The sequence below is a fragment of the Vanellus vanellus genome (assembly GCF_965231255.1).
Source record: "Vanellus vanellus genome assembly, chromosome: 15".
Taxonomy (NCBI): Eukaryota; Metazoa; Chordata; class Aves; order Charadriiformes; family Charadriidae; genus Vanellus; species Vanellus vanellus.
In genome coordinates this window covers 5,148,168-5,168,422 of record NC_138920.1, presented here as the reverse complement: position 1 = coordinate 5,168,422, position 20,255 = coordinate 5,148,168, and the positions used below count along the sequence as shown (strand labels likewise).

General features: G+C 44.8%; 1 protein-coding gene across 1 annotated transcript in view; it reads right to left on the bottom strand.

The window, feature by feature from the left end:
- Positions 1-904: 904 nt before the first annotated feature.
- Positions 905-20,255, bottom strand: part of PTPRT (protein tyrosine phosphatase receptor type T) — a gene marked incomplete at both ends in the record, with an annotated part of 470,881 nt that continues 451,530 nt past the window's right edge. The window contains 10 exons of the mRNA XM_082491049.1: positions 905-958; positions 1,689-1,824; positions 2,375-2,538; positions 3,909-4,034; positions 7,126-7,257; positions 10,871-11,044; positions 13,943-14,092; positions 15,086-15,221; positions 17,666-17,820; positions 19,210-19,326. Coding sequence (XP_082347175.1) covers positions 905-958; positions 1,689-1,824; positions 2,375-2,538; positions 3,909-4,034; positions 7,126-7,257; positions 10,871-11,044; positions 13,943-14,092; positions 15,086-15,221; positions 17,666-17,820; positions 19,210-19,326 — 1,344 coding nt within the window. The remainder of the gene's footprint in view (positions 959-1,688; positions 1,825-2,374; positions 2,539-3,908; positions 4,035-7,125; positions 7,258-10,870; positions 11,045-13,942; positions 14,093-15,085; positions 15,222-17,665; positions 17,821-19,209; positions 19,327-20,255) is intronic.

The window sequence follows — 20,255 nt, the reverse complement described above, 5'->3', positions numbered from 1 at the left end:
ACCCTGTTTTTCAAAGACACACCGCACCCCAGCAAATACTCGAAAAATATGGTAACAAAGTTACCAAAAGTTGCAAGACAAATGCAATTTGTTTGATGCAAATATTTAACCTTAAGGTTCAAGCGGCTGGGAAACTCATTAATGGTATCGCTTCACCAGCGCCGAACCGAACACGGACCAGAGAGATGTAACCGGTTCATGCACAGCCTTGGGAGTCTAGCAGAAACTGGGAGGAAACATTCGTTAGAAGCCGAGGCAGTGAATCCATGAACAGCTGCTCATCTCTACCATCTACTTTCATGCTAAAAGGGACTAGGTGTGGGAAGAGAATTCCAGTGTTGTCTTTTCTTGTGTTGGCCTTTTCATTTGGAAAAAATAAAATAAAATAAAAGGAAACAGGATAGACAAATTGTAATGAAACATTTCACATATCCCCTATGGCTATCTCATTTTTCCCAAATGATTGCTGCATGAAATTCAAAAATTAAAGACTAGGATTCGAGAACAAAATTATAAATTAAAAAGGAGACATTTAAAAGAGAATTTCCCTAAGGGTTTCATACTTTCCCCACTCTGCAGCAAGGGGAGCAAAAATACAATCCAAAAGAGGAGAGAAGAAGTCAGAGGGAATTAGAAAGTCCAGTCTTTCAGCCTGTCTCCCATTTTGCTAATTTTTACAGTAGGTTATTTAAGAAGCGGTAGATGTTCCGATAAAAAGCAGGCAGCAGCAAACACAGGCGTCGTCTCCTCCTTCCAGCGAGGTCTGTGCAATCTCAGTCTCTTGCTCCGGGAAGGAGAGGTTTTCCTTCCCACACTTGTCACTGCCTTCCAGTGTGGGAGAGGGGAGAAGCGTCTGCCAGGGATTGGGGTCTGGCATTTCGGAGGCTGCCCTCCCTCCGCTGGGCTAAAAGGAACTCAAGTATTCCAGTGCAACCTCGTATACAAATTTATACTGTTCCTGAAAGAGAGAACAGAAACCAGTGACATTAGGATACAGGCAGATTCTTCAGGGCCTCATTCTCCAAGCTGCCAAAAATGCCTCCTCCCTCTTTCTTATACGGTTTGGCAGGACCAGGCAAACATTAATTGCATTTCTATATGATCCTGAACAAGCATTACCAAGAGATGGTATCATCGATGGAAGAGAAAACCACTCAAAAAGACAGCCGCAGTATGGACTATTCATTATTTGCTTCATGCCCTCGTTGCACATGCTGCTTTTGAGGAAAGAATTCCGCGTGATCGATTGAGATGATGGAGTTCAGGACAGTTTAATCTCTTGGGCTGCGGGGAGCAAGGCCCGGGGTTGGGACTGTTCTCCCTCCCTGGTTTCAAGGCACGTCACAGCGTCAAGCACGAGGCTGTACACAGGCACAGGAGGACAAACCCCAGTCCCTCCCCACAGCCACGGTGGCAGCGACTCGGGGTTTATCCTGCCGGAGGCGGCTGGGAGCGAGAGATGCTGTTGATCCCGGTGCCAGGGCAGCTGCTTCCCCTCCGCTCGAGGAGAGCAGCAGTGGGACTGGAGGATTCATTGCACGGGCTAAAATTGGGACTGATTCTAATTCCGATGGCTTCACGTTATGATGCGTTTTGATTCATACTGGGCTAAGCCATGACATTTTTTCACCTATCCTAAAGCCCCCCTGCATGCGCCGGGTGGGGTATGGCACAGGAAAAAAGCTCACCAACGACTCCACCATGTTGGATTTGTTATTCCGTAACGTTTTCACTATGTGGAACACGTCAATGATGTTTTGCTGTTGAATCATTTCACACACGCTGCAGATGGCGCAGAAGGTGCCGCTGCGTCCCCCGCCGTTCCTGGGTGCAGAAGAAGAGAGGCAACACGTGAAGCCGGGTACGGCTGAGGGAACAGGGGAGAGGACGGCTTACACGGCAGCTCACGCGTCACACACATTAAGAAAGACCCGTAACGTCAGAACCGGTTAAGGATGGTCAAGGGTTTGTGAAAGCGGAGACCGGCAGGGCAGGAGACAGGGACGGAAGGGCTAAGCCGCCCCTGGCAGTGGTGGACAGGGAAGCCCCAGGGACTGCAGCGCTGCTCCTCACTGCCCTGGGGCTCGCAGCAGCTCTGTGGTCGGAGCCGGACACGGGGCAGCACTGCTTCGGTTGTGTCTGTGCTCCAGACCTACCAGTAGCTTTTTCAGCTACTCCTCACGGCAACCAGTAAAATCTCTGGGCCAGGATGCTATAATGTAGCACCAATATTCAACTTGAAGTGTATTACAAAGGTAATTTAACCTCATTTTCCCCAGCTGAAGCCTGGCAGACCACCAGATTTCCAGATCCATAATTGGTGCTCTTCAGACAGCATCTTGTGAGCTTACAGACATTTTCCAGTCCTACTTACAGGCAGTGGACAACAGTGCGTCCGTCTCTCCCATCGTACTGTTCCTGCCACTTCTCCAACCTTCTGACCACCTTCAGGAGGGAGCGTTTGGAAGGAGGGGTGTCCCTGTACGCCGGCCAGCCAATGTACTGCAGGTGCTGAACTATGCGATACCCGTCCTGAGGCTAAAACAAAGAGCATTTTCAAGACGCTACATGGAACGGGGCAGGAAGCAGAGAGATGGGGTAAAGCAGAGGCACTGGTTACACGGCGTCGTCCCGTCAATGTTAACATCCTCCACTCTGATGGATACTGACACAGTGGGGAAACGAGGACTTCGTGGTAATCTGGATAAGAACGATGACCTCAGATATTACAGAGCCAGGCAGAATCTAGGTGCTTAGGGTCCCTCGCTTTGTTTTCAGTAGAGAATAAAGTCTCATCAAACTATCTGAATAGATCTAATACATCTTTCCCGGTAGCCTGTGCTGGAGGTTAGTTGTGCCATGAGAACTAAAGGCAAAGACCACCCTCAAAAAATCTCTGGGGACTGCGGCAGGGTCCTCGTCAAGATTTTAGCAGCAGGCACTGGTGTTGAACACAGACGGGTGCAGAGCTGGGAGTTCCCGGCATCCACCCTGCCAACTGCGCATCCACCAGCCAGCTTCAGCCCGAGAGTCACAGATCCTCCGTCTTATCAGCTACCTGACTTCAAGGCTGTCCCTGGTTCAAAGGCAGTTGGCCTGGGACGCAGGAAGGTGAATATCTAACTGATTTATCGGTTTGTGTAGGTGGACCACAAGGTTCACTCTGCAATGTCACGACTGAACTGCTGCACAGACCACACAATCAGACTGATGTGTTAAACAGCATGGAAATAGAATTTGTGGTGCCTGTTTCCATTTCTGACTAGAAAAAAATGAAAAAGGAACCAAAAAGGAGACACAATTAATCTGGGAAACAACTAATGAGAGAAAAATCCTCTACCGAAACCCTTCCCTGCAGCCCTGAGGTTGCACTGCCAGGGTCCAGTGTGCAGATAAACTTTGTTTCTCTCATTTCAGCTGTCCTGGGGCTGAGGGATGCAGACAAAGAGTTGCTTACAGAAATGGCAGCCGCTTATTTATGGGAAAAACAGTGGCAATTGGGAATCCCAGTCTAGCCAGTAAACGCTGCATCTGTCTTCAGAGACACTGCACAGTAGTTGACAGATGGAGAGCTGCTGACACTATCCCAAGTTTATTTCCTACGATACTGACGGTTTTATATTGGCTACTAAGTGATTAATTGTTCCCAAATATACACAGAAAAATGCATTCCATTTAAATACAGATTTCCAGCTCATATCATCCACTTTCTAATTTCAGCCAAGAGTCTTTTACCAATACAGACTGATGCAATTAAATGTTAATTAAAGGAAGTAGCAACTAAATTCTGCAGTGGAATTTCGTTCCTAGGTGAGAGATTCAGCATCTCTAAATCACAAGTCTTGGTTCTGTCTCTTCCTCGTGCCAAAATATATTTTTGAGAATAAAGAGGGAATCTGGTACCTTACCCTGGCCATGTTACAGATCCGGAATATCCGGTTGATGATATCTTCATCGATGTCTGCTGAAACAAACTCTACTTGAATTGGGCCATAACAACAAGATGTCTTCTCCGGCCAGTACTGCATGCAGAGCTGGAGAAAACACCGAAAGAAACAGAAAGCACCTTAACTATTAACACGGAAATGCACGTTCAGTCTTCTTTCCTTTCGAATTCATAACCAGCTTAAAATCCACAACCAACATTGTATTGTATGTATTTGCTCAGAGGAGACCTTCTTCTAGCTCAGTAAAAGATTTTGATACCACGAATATGACAAATGTGAGGAAAAAAAAATAATCCATATTTTAGAAGCTTAAGTCCGACCCCCCCCCCTTTTTTTTTTTTGTATGAACACGATTTGTAACTGCTGGAATTCTGGTGTCTAAAGGTGCAGAAAAGGTGGCTGACAATTGCAGGGGTATAGATTTAAAATGAGCTTTAAAAGATTCGTGTCTGTAGGTAAATTTATTAGGAATCCCACAGGCTTGATGTTAAAGAGGGAACAGTACACACACCAAGAAAATCAATCTTAACTCAAGCAAAGTGGAACTTCTTTTTGCTGCAAGATGAACGCTTCAGCTTTCTGACTCCACCAGTGAGCCGGGGTGGGAGAATGAGTTTGCTCTGACAGCAACGAGAGCAACTCTGATTTCAGGGTGAACCACAACTAAATCTCTGAAGTTTGCGAAGCAGGTTGGAAGTCTTTTTTCTTATGCTGATATCACTGAATTGAAAGTGGAAAAAAAAATTTCCTATCCACACAAATTACAATGTAAGTATTTCAAATCCATCTGAAAATAGATCATGGCGAGAAAATATTTTGCATGAGATCTCATTAGCAGTTTCTGCTGAGATTGTATTTCTTTCTGTTTTTTTTTTTTTTCTTCCTATTTTCAAGTGTAATTTTTTAGAAGTTTTGAAACCCCCAGATGCTCATTTGAACTTGATCTCAAGCTTTTCAAGTTCAATCATTGCCAGTAATAACGTCAAGTGTGTGCATGCTATTGCATTAATTCTGTACTCCCGTTATTCCTTTGATCATATGGGATTGAAATTGGGTGGGATATTCATGCAATCTTGCGCATCTTTGCCCTTGTTAGATTTTTAAGATTAAGCGAGCCAGCCAAGACCACATAAGCGAGTCCTCCTTTGAAGGTTGTCTTTACTCTTCATTCAGACTTTGAAGCAGCCTGCGGATCGCTTCTCAAAGCATCTCTCCAATAGGCAAGGAGATCTGAGCTGAGCGGGTGCTTTAGGAAGCAACCTCAAGGTGCATTGGAAAGAAGAAAAACATTAAACCTTTCCTTAATATTAAAAATACGCTTTTCATAAAGCAAGCCTGTGAATGGCCCTCTACCCAAATGTATATATGGTGCTTAAAATGCTCTGTCACGTTCTCTGACCTCCACGTGGTTTTATTTGCACTTTTTTCCTGCCTAGTGGATTAAAGGTTTAATTACCTATTTATTTTAACTCTTTTCCTCTCTACGGTTCCGGCACAGCTTTTACATAAGCAATTTTTGTATTTGTGTTCTGCTCACAGGGATGAGTACCACAGGCAACCACACGGCATCCGCAGGCACCTCTGCACGGACGGTTGTGTAGTGCTCAGGGCGCAGTGCTCGCATCAGGCAACGATGACCAGCTGGATAACCACACCGTTGTCGTACAATGACAGTGCAAGCACAATGGCTTCCTTTTAGGCAACCTCACTTTCACAACGGACATCAAACTGTCACACCTTGCCTTGAAAGCTCATAAGATACAAGCTTGAAAATCACCCTGAACTTCCAGTGCTAAATGGATGTTTTTGGCTTTGGCTGCACACTCGGGCTAGGTGACACCACAGTAGAATAACTGACAAAGTGACTTCGTGTATTGCCAAATCTCCTTTCCTGGGCCTACAGGCTACCCCATGAAACCAGAACTTTGCTAGGAAAAAAACCAAAGCAGGTAAAGTCTTGCGCAGAAAGATAGTCGCAAGAGTAACACTGGCTGAGGCTGACAGGTTTGTGTTTTCCAAGAATGAAGCATGAGAAAGCGTGCAATTTCCAGGAAAAGCTGTGTTTTTCTTTGAAGTGTCAGAAAAAGAAGGCAAAGATGAAAATCCCCTCTGGAGTGGGTGCCAAGACACAGAATCAGGCTGGGCGAAGCGGACAGGAGGCAGCAAACGCACGGGACCTCCAGTTCCTCGCAGAGCGGTGGGACTCTGCGGGTCACCAAGAGAGCCCGCTTCTGAGCAGAGCTCCTACTGCGGCTGGACGTGAAACCCCACAGCGCTCACCCTGAAGGGAGATCCCCACAACGATCGGGGCGATCGGCTTCTCTGTTACCATCACAAAGCGAGACCAATAACCCCGCTGCCTTCAAGTGCGGTAAGATTTTGAAGCCAGAGAAGAGACAAATGAAAAATTAATCCATGAAGTACCAACTACTTGAGGGTTCCTCTCCTCTTGTTTAACAAGTGCTGTAATGGGTGAATTAGCCATGCCAAACGTACTCTTCACACAAATTGCATGATTACGCCTTTTTGAAAGCTGTTATCTTCTGCCACTCATCAGCAAGGTGGCTGGAAACGCTAGTACGGGAGGAACTGCGGCGCCTCCTCCCTGGCAAGCTCAACGCCTGAAAGTAATGATGTGTTTAGTAGCCAAGAAGCCAACTTGCACATGATACTAGAAAGAAAAAAAGAAAAAAAATACAACGTGCTTCTCCGGAAACTGTGCAAACGCACTTCTCAGAATTACAGAATCGCATTGGAAACCTCAGGGGAGAGATCCTTCGAACGATCTCAGCATCTCTCTTGGTTTTATTCCTCTGGAAATGCCCTGTGAACAGGCAAAAATGAAGCACACTGGGGCTGCGGTAGGGAACATTTTACTGAACTAAAGACAAAAATAAGAAAGAGAAGAAAGCAGGTTTGGGAAGAAGTTTTAGATTCACAAACACCACTTATTTAGATATCTAATCCCTGGTAATTGCAGGAAGAATTAGCTGCCTTAGAAGGAGCCGAGCATGCAGGCTTACCCTTCATTATACCCCAAAACATTACCTATTACTTTCCTTCATTTATTCATTGGGGTGGGGAGGGGGGGCAAGAAAATAGCAGCAGAAATGCTCTTAAAACCATCTGGCTTTGAGAAGGAAGTTACATGACAGAACTGATGAAAAAAATCACTTACTTGTGCTGCATCCATCTCATTCAGCATCACGACCGAGGAGCAGTTATAATCAAACACCAGCCTCCAGAAGTCTGCTATGGTGTTGGGCAAAGGGTGCTGGGTTACAATAAAGGCAGCAGGTTGCTTGTGGCTCTAACAAAAGAATAAGATTAGTTAAAAAAAAAAATAAATTCAATCAACTTTTATTCAAACGAATATTATACCCGGGAGGCTATGGCTAGGCAATCTGAGCCATTTAACCAGATTATACAAATCACATATCCTTCTCCTTGTTATCGCTCTGCAATGAATGAATGTCTCATAATGGGATTCTTTTGCTCCCAATGAAGACATTTCATTAAAGAAGTGTCACAAGAGCAGAGATTACCCAAATCAATTATTTATATTTTGAGACTCAGCAAATAATACTAATTCTACTATTACTACTACTACTATCAGTAATATTAATAATTGGAAAGAAAACAGCTGGAAGCAAACGCTATCCTTTTTGCCGCAATGGACTCTAGGAACTACAGAAGGGCTTAGCCCCCTTGTCTGCTATCGCTCCCGGGTGATGTAGGGCTACAGAGGTGGCACTTTTGGATGCCCGCCATCCTTTAAGAGCTTGCGGGGCAATATTCAGAGCCTGCGACACTGGCATTTAGTTTCTGATGCTATTCTTCCACCTCAAAAAAAGCCCTCTGACCTCAATCTCCCTAACCGCGAATGGGAGGAACTGCGCTCCTGACCTCCGCGGGGCCGCGTTAATGAATGTTTGCAAAGCGCTTTGAGATGAAAGGGTACAAGCTCAAAACTTTATCGCTTTCCAACCACAGCAGGCAATGCTTAGATGAGCCTACAAACTGCACAGTCCTTTGGGCCGTACACATCTGTGAAGCAGACTTGAATCAAAAGGCACAATGTTTCTGAGTTTAAAAAAAAAAAAAGAAAACAACCAACATTAAGATTTTGGATTTAAAGTGAAGAAATAAATAAAACCCCAAAGTATTAAGATGGCTGTTGTAGGGGCTTGCCTTTTCTCCTCCCCAGGAGCTGGATGCGTGCGGAAGTGCTGAGCAGACCATGCTGGGAGGGGGAGAAGGTGCTGTGCACCCTCTGCGCCAGCTTGAAGGGAGGCTGCACCGTGCTTCAGAGCGTGCACGTGCGAGGAGGGTGATGGGATGTGAAGCAGAGAGAAGGAAAAGGAAATGATTTCATAGGAAATGATCGGTCTGGAATGCATTTTCCTCTTTTTCCCTAGCCTGTATTTCAAACCTAGGAGCACCACTATGGGGCAAAAGCCATGTCGTACCAGATGAACGGTGGCAACAGAGTGGTACATAAAACAGCGAAACTTATCTCTTAATTAGAGTTAAGAACATCATAATGCTTCTGCTACGTTTTTTCATTGTGCCCCAATATAGCAGCCTGCATGACTGGCCAAACCGCTGGCTGGAGGTAAGATGCGTTTGCGGGTTTTGCAATTAGGAGAAAAAAGAAACATGCCCCACCCGGTCTCTTTGCTACAGGCGAGGAACCAGGTTCACTGTCGTATTTTAAAGGGAAGGTGACGCAGAGATGCTAATTACTCATGTAAGAGAACACGTGCCGGGTCCTGGGGGAATGATGAGGACAGGGACACGACTTGGACTCATGACTTTCTCCAAGCCCCAAGCCTTAAATACAAACCTATCACCACTTACGTATGGCTTGACCCGGAGAAAAGGCTAAAGTCTCTTTGCTTAAGGATTATGTTCAGTTGTTTTAGGGGAAGGTGAGGGACAGTATTGCTCCTTTCTTCTTAACAAACCATTTTGCAGATGCAAACGTGGCTTTCCAATGATTCTCACAGGAAAGACCCCAAGGTCTGTTTATTTGAAAGGGACAGAGGACACGAAAAGGAAAGGTCAGGAGTCTCAAAGTCTGCTGGGGGAGAATCCCTGCCCTCTGAGAGCAACAGCAGCCCTTTGGCTGTATTCCCAAAAGCCAACTCAAGGCAGACGAGGTCGGTTATTAACGCTCTGCAGTCAACAGACTGGAGCAGTCTCCAGCACAGCTTTAGCACAGAGCGCAGACCGAGCGCTTCACCCTGAGGGAGGGTTCACGTGATGTTCCATGTCTCAGGTTAATTTTGGCGAACACAGCCCGGAGCAGCCTGCCAGACCGCTGTCCTGGGACCGTTCACGCTTCCAACCCCAGGCTGTAACCCGTTCTAGGCGTACCACCGTCCCTTCCTGCTCCAGCACTGCTTCCATCGTAGCTTTCATGTAACACGCAGAGCAAGCTGCAAGTCACATAAGGTTTGGGGGGAGAAGTTTTAAAAAAAAGATAACACGAGAAATCTGTTAAGGCAGAACTACATAAAACGATCAGCACTGGGACTGCGTTGTCAAGTGTTCCCCAGCACGTGCCCGTCTTCACACAACGAAAGAACTACTGATAGTTCAAGGCAATATGGGACGATGATCTCTTGTAAGAGTCCGCGTTCGGTACTAGACTGCAGACACGAAGCTACCGGAAAAGACAAAGAATTTGCAAGGTCTGTCCTCAACAGGAACGCCTATGAAAATGTGGGATTTTGGCTGTTTCCCTCCGATTTTTTCTTTTTTTTTTTTTCAAAATCTGCTGATTCCTCTATGGATTCCTCTATGGATATGGATAAAGGAGAGCCTGAATGGCTGAATTTCAATGACGGGTGAAAAATTCCTTTGTACAAAAAAAATTAATTCGCAGGAATTTTGTGGGGAAGGACACAAGTATCAGCAAAATGATTTGAGGTAATGAGGGCTGAAATGTGCAAGCACATTCCCAGTCCCCAGGAAACCAGAGAAGAATAGATTGTGCTTCTGCAGATTTGCCAAAGCACAAAACACACTTTAAAGAAAAAAAAAAGATTCCTTAGGCATATTTGCAATGAAAACATCACAATCTTTCTGAAAAAATCTAAAATTAATTCTATGACCGTTTGACTTAACCTCTTAAATGCAGTAGTAGCATTGTTTCCCAAAGACTGAAAGAACAGACAAAATTTAAAGAGACCGACCTCAACATCGCTAGGGAAAAAAACAATGTCATTTCACCCTGGATCATATTTACTCATACTCCAGCTGCAATAATTAGTGGCTTTAAAGACATCTCTACCCAAAGGCAGTTAGGCACCGCAGCAAAAAGAAACCATCAACATAATTCACGCTATACAAATGACCCATGCCGTGAGATTCTAGCCTATAAACAAAGTCAGGGAAAATGCCTTCAGACAGATTCACATCAGCTTAACTCATGTCCTTCAGCGTTAAAGTATTTTGCACATCTGATCCCTGTACTCCCATATTCTTAACTGCATAAGCTCAAATAAATCACTCGCTCCACACTGCAAACTATTCTTTTCAAAGAGCTGACCTGGCAAACATTTCTCTCTCAACTTATACGACAAGCAAGGTATGGGAAGAGTTGTCCCACCGCTTCTTTGTCCATCTGCCTTTCTAAGATACAACCTCAAACTGCACGCCCGTGAACTTCTCTGTCAAAGGCTTTCCACCAACGCGAGGCAGAACTACAACAGTAGTGTGATAATCATGGTCTAGGTGACACATTTCTGTGACGGAGAGAAAATTCATGTGCCTTTGCCCAGCTGGGAGATGTCAGGCCCAGAAACTACAGGTAAAGAAGTTTTTTGCTTTGTATCCCCTTCTCCCAGAAAAGTATCCTGGCAACAAACAAACTTGATGCAGACGAGGATCGGTGAGGACAGTGCAGTGCTGCTTACATCCATGAGTGCAGCATTGATGTAGTTACTTGATTCGCCATCCACGGAGATGAGGAAAGGCAGGCTCCGGTCCAAGGGCAACACATCCATGCAGCGGTTCTTGTCATGGTTCCTTGGCAAAAGACCGATGCTGCAATCTTCTGGCCGAACACGCGGTGTCACAATATTGAGAGTCTGTAAAGAAGGGAGGGGGAAAAGGGAAAGAAAGACAGAAGCAGGCTCAGTGACTTTGAGTTTACTTCCAAGAAGGATGCCATCTCCACAATACATTTATTTTCGGGTACTTAGACTAGCAGATCTTTGGGATCCCAGGGAAAAAAGAAGGAGCACTGAGGAGGTGGTTGCTGTTATAAAGTACTGCATTTTGCATGTCGTCCTGAGGTGCTCTTCTGAACACCGTAAGCTCCAGTGTGAATTGAGGGCGCTACACAGCTACTAACAATTTCCAGCTCTAAAACCCCACAGCAGTTAGGTAACATTCTTGTTCTTTCCTAGAGGTTGGAAATAGCTGTCACAGGTACAAGCTGCAGCTTTGACCTGGTCATGGAGTGAAACCTCCTCGTGTTCCTATCACCCCTAGGGTGGAAGCACGCATCCTTCACCCTCTTCAAGTGGATCATGCACAGAAGCACCCTGAGTATTGACCTGGCTCGCCCAGCAGGTCAGACGGGGTTCAAATCCTCTGGTGATTCCTCAAACTATTGATTTATCTTAACAATGTATATAAAAACTTAAAAGAAAATGTGTTGTTTGGTTTTTTTTAACCAGAAAGTCAATCTGTTTCATACATTATTTAGATTACTACTTTCCTTTTGGAGTGACACATAGGATGCTTCGCTTACATAGTCACACCTTATCTCTGGGGTCTTGCTGTCAGTGTTTTACGCTACCCATCTTTCCCACTGCTTGACAGGCTGTGTTTCTTTAAATCTATTTTTCTTTTGTGTTATCCGTTGCGGAGGCCTCCTGACAAACCGGCCCAAGTTGGTCAGCAGGGATCAAAAACAGCAAATCAAAGTGAAGGCATCTTAACACTGTCGCTTAAGTCGTGGTAGATGTCATTCTACTTTCACTTGTTATGTGTCCTCTTCCCGAGCAAAGCCCACGCAGTCATACAGTCAATTCCTCTGCAGCCATCAGAGTAACACAAAATATTTAGGGGCCAAAAATTCTTACAAAGAGCTTGACTTCTGCCACAGAAGTTATGAATGGAGAAAAGCACAGGGTCAAACAATCTGAGATAAAGAAATGTGCCCGAGCACAAAATTTGAAATAATATAGCTGCTCTAGATCGTGCAGGTTCTACATAAAGAGTCCCTTTGTCTAGAGACAGAAAGCAGGTACTCTGGCTGGGGGAGCAACAGGAAATCTCAGATCTCTGACAGTGCAGATAATTAGGCAGGCGATTTGTTAGTGATTTACTCCTGTCTATTTTATGCCCTTCCCCTCTCTCCCTTGTTTTTGTACTTATTCAGATTACAAAATCTCTCCGGAACGAGCTTTTGCATGTTCAGACAACATGCAGTGCACGCGAAATACATCCAGCCTTACCCGAGGGCCAGGGGGACCTAAAGAGTACAAATTGCACCAACCGATCTACAGTTAGATCAACTGGTTCATAAAGATTGTAGCAAAAGATACCGTCTTTTGCATTAAATCCAGACAAACAGGGCTGAAGAATGCTCTGAGCCAAAATCCTGTAAAAATAGATTCTACAACTAGACGGCGAAGGAACCTCTTATGCAAAGTACAGCGGAGCTTTTCCTTCCCACAGGAGTTGCCAGTCCCTGGCAGCTCAAAAGAACAAGCACGCAGGCGACAAATCTCGTCTTGTATCATGACAAAATAAGCTCAGCAAGACTTCTGTTTTTTTTTTTTTTAATAGCATAGCAGCATTTGATGAAGTTAGGCTTCGGCTCCTTCATGCCAAGCGTCCAGAACCAGAAACGCTTCTACAGATCTGATATCACTTGATGAAACCAGATCTTTTTTTTTTAATTGAACTGTCATCAGTTGGGATCCACGTTCTTTATCTCACTATCCCAACCCTGATGATTCCCTGTAAGGTTTCAGATAAAAAACACACATTCACCCTTTGCACGGAGAGGGAAGAAAAGAGGCATCTGACTCAGACTGGGGCTCTAAAAAGACGTTCTCCTGCTGCAAAAGATACTTTGCTGGGAAAGGGGGTGGGCATTTCCTACAGTTAAAGGAATCTCCACCTTTTTACTGCTGACTAAGAAGAACAGCCTCCAAACAAATAGCAGAGGTCTCTCTCTCTCTTTCCCATCTAACTCATCCTGCCCAGATTTCCCACATTATTCTGGTTTTCCATACATTGGTGTTAGCTGAAAATCCTAAAGGGATTTACAGATACATGGGGAATAAGACGGGAAAACTTAGTTCACTGTTCTGCAGGGTGAGTCCTTTACTGTGCGAGAGGTCCAACCGCACAGGGCTCACGGATCGTGTGTCCCAAGCCCGTTTGTTAGGGTGGGATAAGCAACGGTGACAACAAAAGGTGGAGTGGTGTGAGTTTTACTATATGTCATTTCAGTTATCACCACCAGTTACTTGGCACAACATAGATACTGAACCGAGGGATTCAGTTCATTGAAAATTAGTAATAGAGAAAGGAACGCTCAGTGAGCTCCCCTTCTCCTATCGTATGGAAGGACGTCAACAAGTTGATTGTCAAGACTCGGAAGCAGAGTATGAGCCACAAGAACGGATAATAAGAGACCTTGAGGCATAAACGTTTCTGCATAAATTACAGAAGAAAACGAACAACAGAATATTTGTTGAAATGAGAAAGTACAACATTATCTGTGAAAATTAGTACCCTTGCTCTACTGAAGCGATGGGGAATTTTTTCCTTGCCGAAGGCTGAAAAGTTCATGCTCAAAAACAGATCTCTGCTTGATTTAGTAGTAAAACAACAAAAATCAGCTGAAATCAGATCTTGGCTCAGCGTCCCCTTCTCTGCTCTGTTGGAAATTGTAAAATAACACACAGAAATTGATTAAACACCTACAATACACCAACCACAATGACTGAGACACATGAAATTACCTGAAACTCATCTTTTATCTGGCTGGAATTGGTCTGTGGATCCAGTCTGCTGATGTTGTAATATATGGATCTGAACTCACAAACTGGAATGGCCGTGTTGCCACAGAGACATGCCTCCAAAATGGCATCATGGACAAATACATACTGCTCCTGCACAGGGGAGGGGACAAGATATTAAAATCGTATTTTTAATACAGTTCATGAAATACCACTGTTTTGTTTTTTTTAAATCATGCCCAATATGCATATTTGGCTCTGTTTCACGTGGAGACAAATTACACAGTGTGTTATGTGACAGCTTTGTGAGCATATTTCATCCATCATTGAACGTGAGGTCTCATGTATTCATCTCAAATTTACAAGTCAAATGGGAAGTCACCACTCTCAGGAACGCTGGGATGAAACAGGGTGGGCTGAGGAGGAAATCAGGGTGTAAAGCTTTTTTGTTCACAATCACGAGGGAACCGTCAGGAATGGATTGTGCTTTGGACCTACGATAACACCAGCAGGAACAGTTGTACTAACAGATCTCCATCTGTCTTCAAAACTCCTGGACTCTTGGTATTCCAGGCAAAGTTCTTTCCCCACACTAACTACGAGAAACCCAACAAAGTTAAAAGCTCTTCTCTGTTCCAGGCTATCGCCCTGTCCCTCAGGAGGGGAAGGCGTCGGAGCACATAGGAAGAAATTGTGTAGCAGGATAACGATTCCATGGAAGTTTGTGCAGCTGCTAGACGCTACGTGACGGAGCAGCTTGCTCAATCAGCACCCATTCCGTTAATCAAGGATGTTTCATTTGTTTAGCTCCCAATTGACACAAACTAGGTACTATTCGAGTCTGCAGTATACCTATGAATGAGTCATGAGAGGATTCGGGAGCTAGCTTTTTTCTACCGTGAGAATAAAATTAATCAGCAATGCTAAGACCTACACTTCAAGGTTTGCCCTCCTGTCTTGGAGGCCCCGAGTAGCTGCCAGCGAATGTGATTCGGTGCACATCTGGTCATGTTTAGCCACCGAAAGCTCTGTGTAATCACATCACAGAGGAAGCAAGTGTTGACTTAACGACTCGCTGGGCTCCTGTTGAGCAGGGAAGCTGACAGGACAGCAGTGCATCCGAAGAGGAGACCTGCTGGCACCTACCTCCGTCTGCACCAGATTGACCCTTTGGGATCGCAGCTCTCGCACACAGTTAAATATATCTACCACGCCTTCGTTCTCTGCCATGTCAAGCATGATGTCGATGGCAATAAAGCATCCTGTTCTCCCGGCCCCAGCGCTGAAAAAAAGAGAAAACAATGAGGGTCTGCATGATCAAGGGACCGTGGAGGGGCAGGGCTTTACAGAGGAGAAAATAATTGTATCACAGACACAGCTGTCTTCTCTTGGAAGCTGCTCTCCTCTCCTTAAGGGGTTGATTTTTGTGTGTAGCTAAATTAGCTTCGGATTTAAGAGAATGAGGTAAAATAATATTTCTTGAAAGGGAAACGGACCCAGGTAGCAGGAAAAAGCCACCTTTGTTCTTGAATATCAAGAAAAAAATTAGGAAAATAATCATTATGATTTTCCAGGTCGGTTCACATGCACACCTCTCATCACACAGGATGTGGGAGAGCAGCCTCCGGGTTGCAAATAGACACAATTCCAGAATTTTTTTTTCCATGGCACTCTTTAAAAGGCACACACGCGTTTACTCAAGTGGGCATGATGAAAGGGGCTCAGTCCTCCACCTCAAACATTTCCTCTCCCTTTTTTAATCCGGAGGAGTTTGGATCCCAAGGAGAGTGATTTCAAGTTGTGGATTGTTAAAATTACAGAGAAAGGAGCTGGAGGCTACTCAAACCCCTCAGTTTAGAGCCCCCCGCTGCTTGTGAGAATTGGACTATCTCCTGCAAAACTGTGTTGTCGTCGTGTCCTCCTTCCCTCCCGGGAAATCATCCAAACTGTTTAGGTGTGAAGGATAGCAAGAGGAGAACGTCTCTTCACATTACTCCAAAGGAAGAGGGAAAACTCGGCTGAAATCAGGGAAACTTCAGTTGCACGAAAACTCCAGCAGAGCCGAAAGCAAGGAGATATGAATGACCATAAATTAATGGGCCAGATTAATCAACTGCTGAATAGAGAGAAGATATTTTTCATTTGCAGAATTTTAATGAATAAGTGGCATTTCCTCTCCCTTTATCTCTCAGCTTTTCAGAATTTTAACAAATAGTTATAACATTTCTATATTTAGAGGATCCTGGCACTTCATAAATATCGAACAGTGATATTATCCAGCCAGGCATCGGTAGGGAGAATTTGGTAATTACCACTTAAAGCAAGTCATTAAAATTCAAAAGCAGATAAATAACGGAGAGGAAATGGCATTTATTCATTAAAATCTGAAGGATGAAAAATTTCTCCTTGCTTTCTTGGTGACAGTGAATCAGGTTCAGACTCCTCCCAGGGCCAGACCCGTGTCACGGCACCAAGGCAGCAAATTCAGGCCCCCGGCTCTGAATGAATTTCCTCCTGCCTCCTCCTGTATTTTATTACAAAATTGATTCATGCTTGCTAAAAAAAAACCAACAAAACAAAACACCCCCCCCCAACCCAAAACTGTTTTAAAAAGGTAAGATTTAATTGATTTTCCTCTCTGAAGTGGTTGTGGGATGTATTCTCTCCTCCTGATCACACAGCGTGGCACTTAGAAGTAATTGCCTGTGGATTAATTAGGGGTGAGATTTTGGGATAGGCAGCTCTGCTCTCCAGCCTTCTCCCCTTTATAGAACACGTGCCCTGAGCTGTGGGCTGAGCACCGCAGAAGTAGCTGCTACAAACCCAAACTCTGGTTCTTTCGCAGTATCTTTCCATGCGTTTGAAGTCATCTAACCGCGATGCCCGGCTGCGTGTGTGCGTGCCTGCTCTCCCACCGCCGGCAGCATGCCCGATCACACCTCAGACTGTTACCTCTTCACGTCAGGGACACTCTCCTGCATACTCACGCCGTGCCTGGCACAGCGGGGCTCTCAGCTCACTCGGAAGAAAACCGCGCAGAAGAGCCCTCACCAGTAACACCAGGAGTTGTTTAGCGCGTGCATGTGCGCGCGATTCAAGCTGTGAATTTTCACAGCTGTAAACCAAGCAGTGAGGTTCCCGCGGGCATTCCCCTTCCGTTTACTAGCTGGAAGGCACCGGGAAGGTTTTCAGGCTGCCGTTCCCATCCCAGCTCCCAGGCTTTGAGGAGGCCGAGATGCTCGAGGGCTGCCAGCCGGGCCCAGGAAGACAGACTAATGTTTTAGATAAGACTATCGACGCCGGTACAAAGCTGAGCTGCACATGGGTAGAAAAGCACAGTTGCTTTAAAATTCCCCATCTTTTTGTAGGCATTGTCCCTTCTGCCACCTGAGGTTTGTTGTAGATAACGACTGGAATGGTTGTCCCAGATATTTACCATTTTCCCAGCTCTGCTATGAGCCTCTAAGAGAGTACAGGCCACCAGAGAGTCTTCTACATTCAAATGGCCCTCTCTGACCCACTTATATCATCTCCAATTCATGCCAGCTAAGCTCCAGAGCTGCCACTTTAGAGAAGAAAACCGAATTCCACTTTGTTTCCTCGTGAGGCCCACAAATGATACTCTTAAACAAACAAAATGTAGTCGGTTATTGCCAGAAGAGAAGAAAAAGGGAAAAAAGCTGAAAAAGCTGATGGAGGAAAGGCTGGGACAAAGAGCTCGCGTACCTGCAGTGCACAACAATGGGTCCTGCTTCTGGGGGATTGAGAAACTTCACTTGACGAACGAAGCCCAAGAGGCCCGTGGCATAGCAAGGAACGCCGTGGTCCGGCCAGCTGGTGAAGTGGAACTGCCGAATCTCTCGGATCTCATGGTAGCCTTTCTGAGGAGACAACACAGCCTCTATTTTTCCTCCATCAGATTACAATCAGCATATTCTGGTCCCTGCTCCTTTCCCTCAAGCAGAGGGCTCAACGAGCATTTCCGTCTCATTATACGCGGGAACGTGCCCCGCGCCGCTTTTACTCCGAGAGATTTCAAGCTGAACTCCAAGTACAAATGAAGGGGGGAACACGCAACTGAGGCCTACGAAGGTGAATGCCCGCTCCCCAAAATGAAGGGGGGAACACGCAACTGAGGCCTACGAAGGTGAATGCCCGCTCCCCATTCAAACGTGTTGTTTTAAGAGCTCAAGCCCAGCTGATGAGGAACTTTACAGGGTGACTTCAGCCCCAGCACGCCGTGGCTGCACTTCTCCAGCCTCCTTTGGCGTTATTGCCATAACCCCCCCCAAGAAGTCACTCTTAAGTCTTTTTTGAGGCGTTGCAGTAACAGCCTGGGGAATGAACACCGGGCGAGCGGGCAGGCCCCAGGCAAGGGTAGTTTTTCTGCCATCTCCTGCTAAAAAAATCGCAGGTTGAGATTACAGCTGGTGGTGAAAAGGGCAGAAACCAGTACCCAGACCCACCGTTTGGCTTTTCTGGTGAGATCAAGTTATCGGTACGTGACAATTGACACCATTTGTATATGCCCGGCAAAGGGTAACACAGAAATGTCAGTTAACTGTGACATCTTATCTTACAGGAAATGTAGGCAGAATCCAGCAGCGGGTCCTCTAACCTGTCGGATTTGGGCATTAGCATTTCTGAGCAAGTTTTTCCAGTGATTTAATGAAATATGGAGCTCCTGTATCAGAAAACTGGAACAATATACCCAATGTGGCTGAAGTTCATTTAGCAGGAATTTTGGAAAAGCTTTAAAATCACTTACTGAGTGTTCGGAGAGTAATTTGGACAGACCTGGAATACTCTGACACTCAGACATCCAATTTCTAATTACACGTAACAATAATCTTCCAAATCCTGCTGATTTGGGAATAATCTTTATACTCTCGCCTTGATTGTATTTTTATTTCTGCTGAAAGGGGACCCTACCTGGCATCCAGTTTAACTGATACCTTTTTTCATCTGCAATTTGCCACTGTGAAACACGACAGTTATTATTCCTGGCATACCATCAACTATCTGCTGGCTTTTGGATGCATTTAAACTTCATGCACTGTGGATTCTACTTTTGCGGCTACATCAAGATGTTCATTTAAAATCATTTGTCCAAAATTGCAATCTCTGTCAAAAATGTAGGTTTCTGAAGTGAAACCTGTCCACATACTAACAGCTCCCGTCTCCAAGAGCGTTCTGGATATGTTCACAATATTCACATTTCTGAACACAAACGTTGTACCCAAATCTCAGCCAATTGAAGATTTCCTTACCTTTTGTACAGTAAATGTGCGTATGACATACTCTGCCAATGGTTCTGTCTCAATTAACGTGACTTTAATATCTCCATAGACCTCTGTGTCATCTGGCCAGTATCGAACACACTTTACCTGGGGGAGAAAAGAAAATATTGAGAGGAACTAGCTCAAGTTGAGTCAGAGCTGACCTACATTTTACTCCACTTTCAAGCTGAAGCCAATGCAAATTGGGCTTTCTTCTGATGTACAGACCTTCTCAAAATTAACTGTTTAAATTAGATCAAAATTCCTTTACCGTATATAGAAACCACAGGGAGGATTTTTTTTCAGTTTCCTCTGTGGTGAATACAAATGAAAAGGACACATTTAGCTCTTCTTCTTTAAGATCGGCTTCCTTAAATTTCCATACACGCCCTGGCCATATATCAGGTTTACAGAATACCTGGCAGCCACTACCATCATCCCCTTTGAGAAAAATCTATGTTCTTGCGATTGCTACTGTAATTCTGAACTCGCTCTGTTTAGCCAAAGAATTTCAGTTCACAGGGATTGTGAGATACTCGCTGATACATTACATTTGTTTGACTCTAAGCTTTCCTTATCAGATGTGGACACAAATTTGACATTTTACCAGCTGTGACAGGCCTCAAACTAAGGCTCAAGAAAGAAATCTCCTGATCACGTAAACACATCCCAAGCTCAGCCAATTCCAGAAGCAATGTGGCAAAACTAATGGTAGAAATTAAAGCCAAGGCTGTGAAGCTCTAGAAGGGACATTTAGGCTAACAAAGACTATCAAGTTATTAAATGCTTTAGCATGAAAGAGTGGAACAGCACTTAAAAGCTGAAGCAATTAGCTACCGCAAAGCAGGTTTCATGTTCCAGTTCCAGTCATAAACGAAAGGGGTTTATAAATATTAAATATGATTAATGTAGGTTTGTTGTTTTGGGTTTGTTTTTTTTTTTACACAGAGGCATTTATTTCAAACTGAAGTGTCAGTAGAAGGTAAAATAGAATAAATAACAATAAATGAACAGGATCAGCTGGCATTCAACCATGA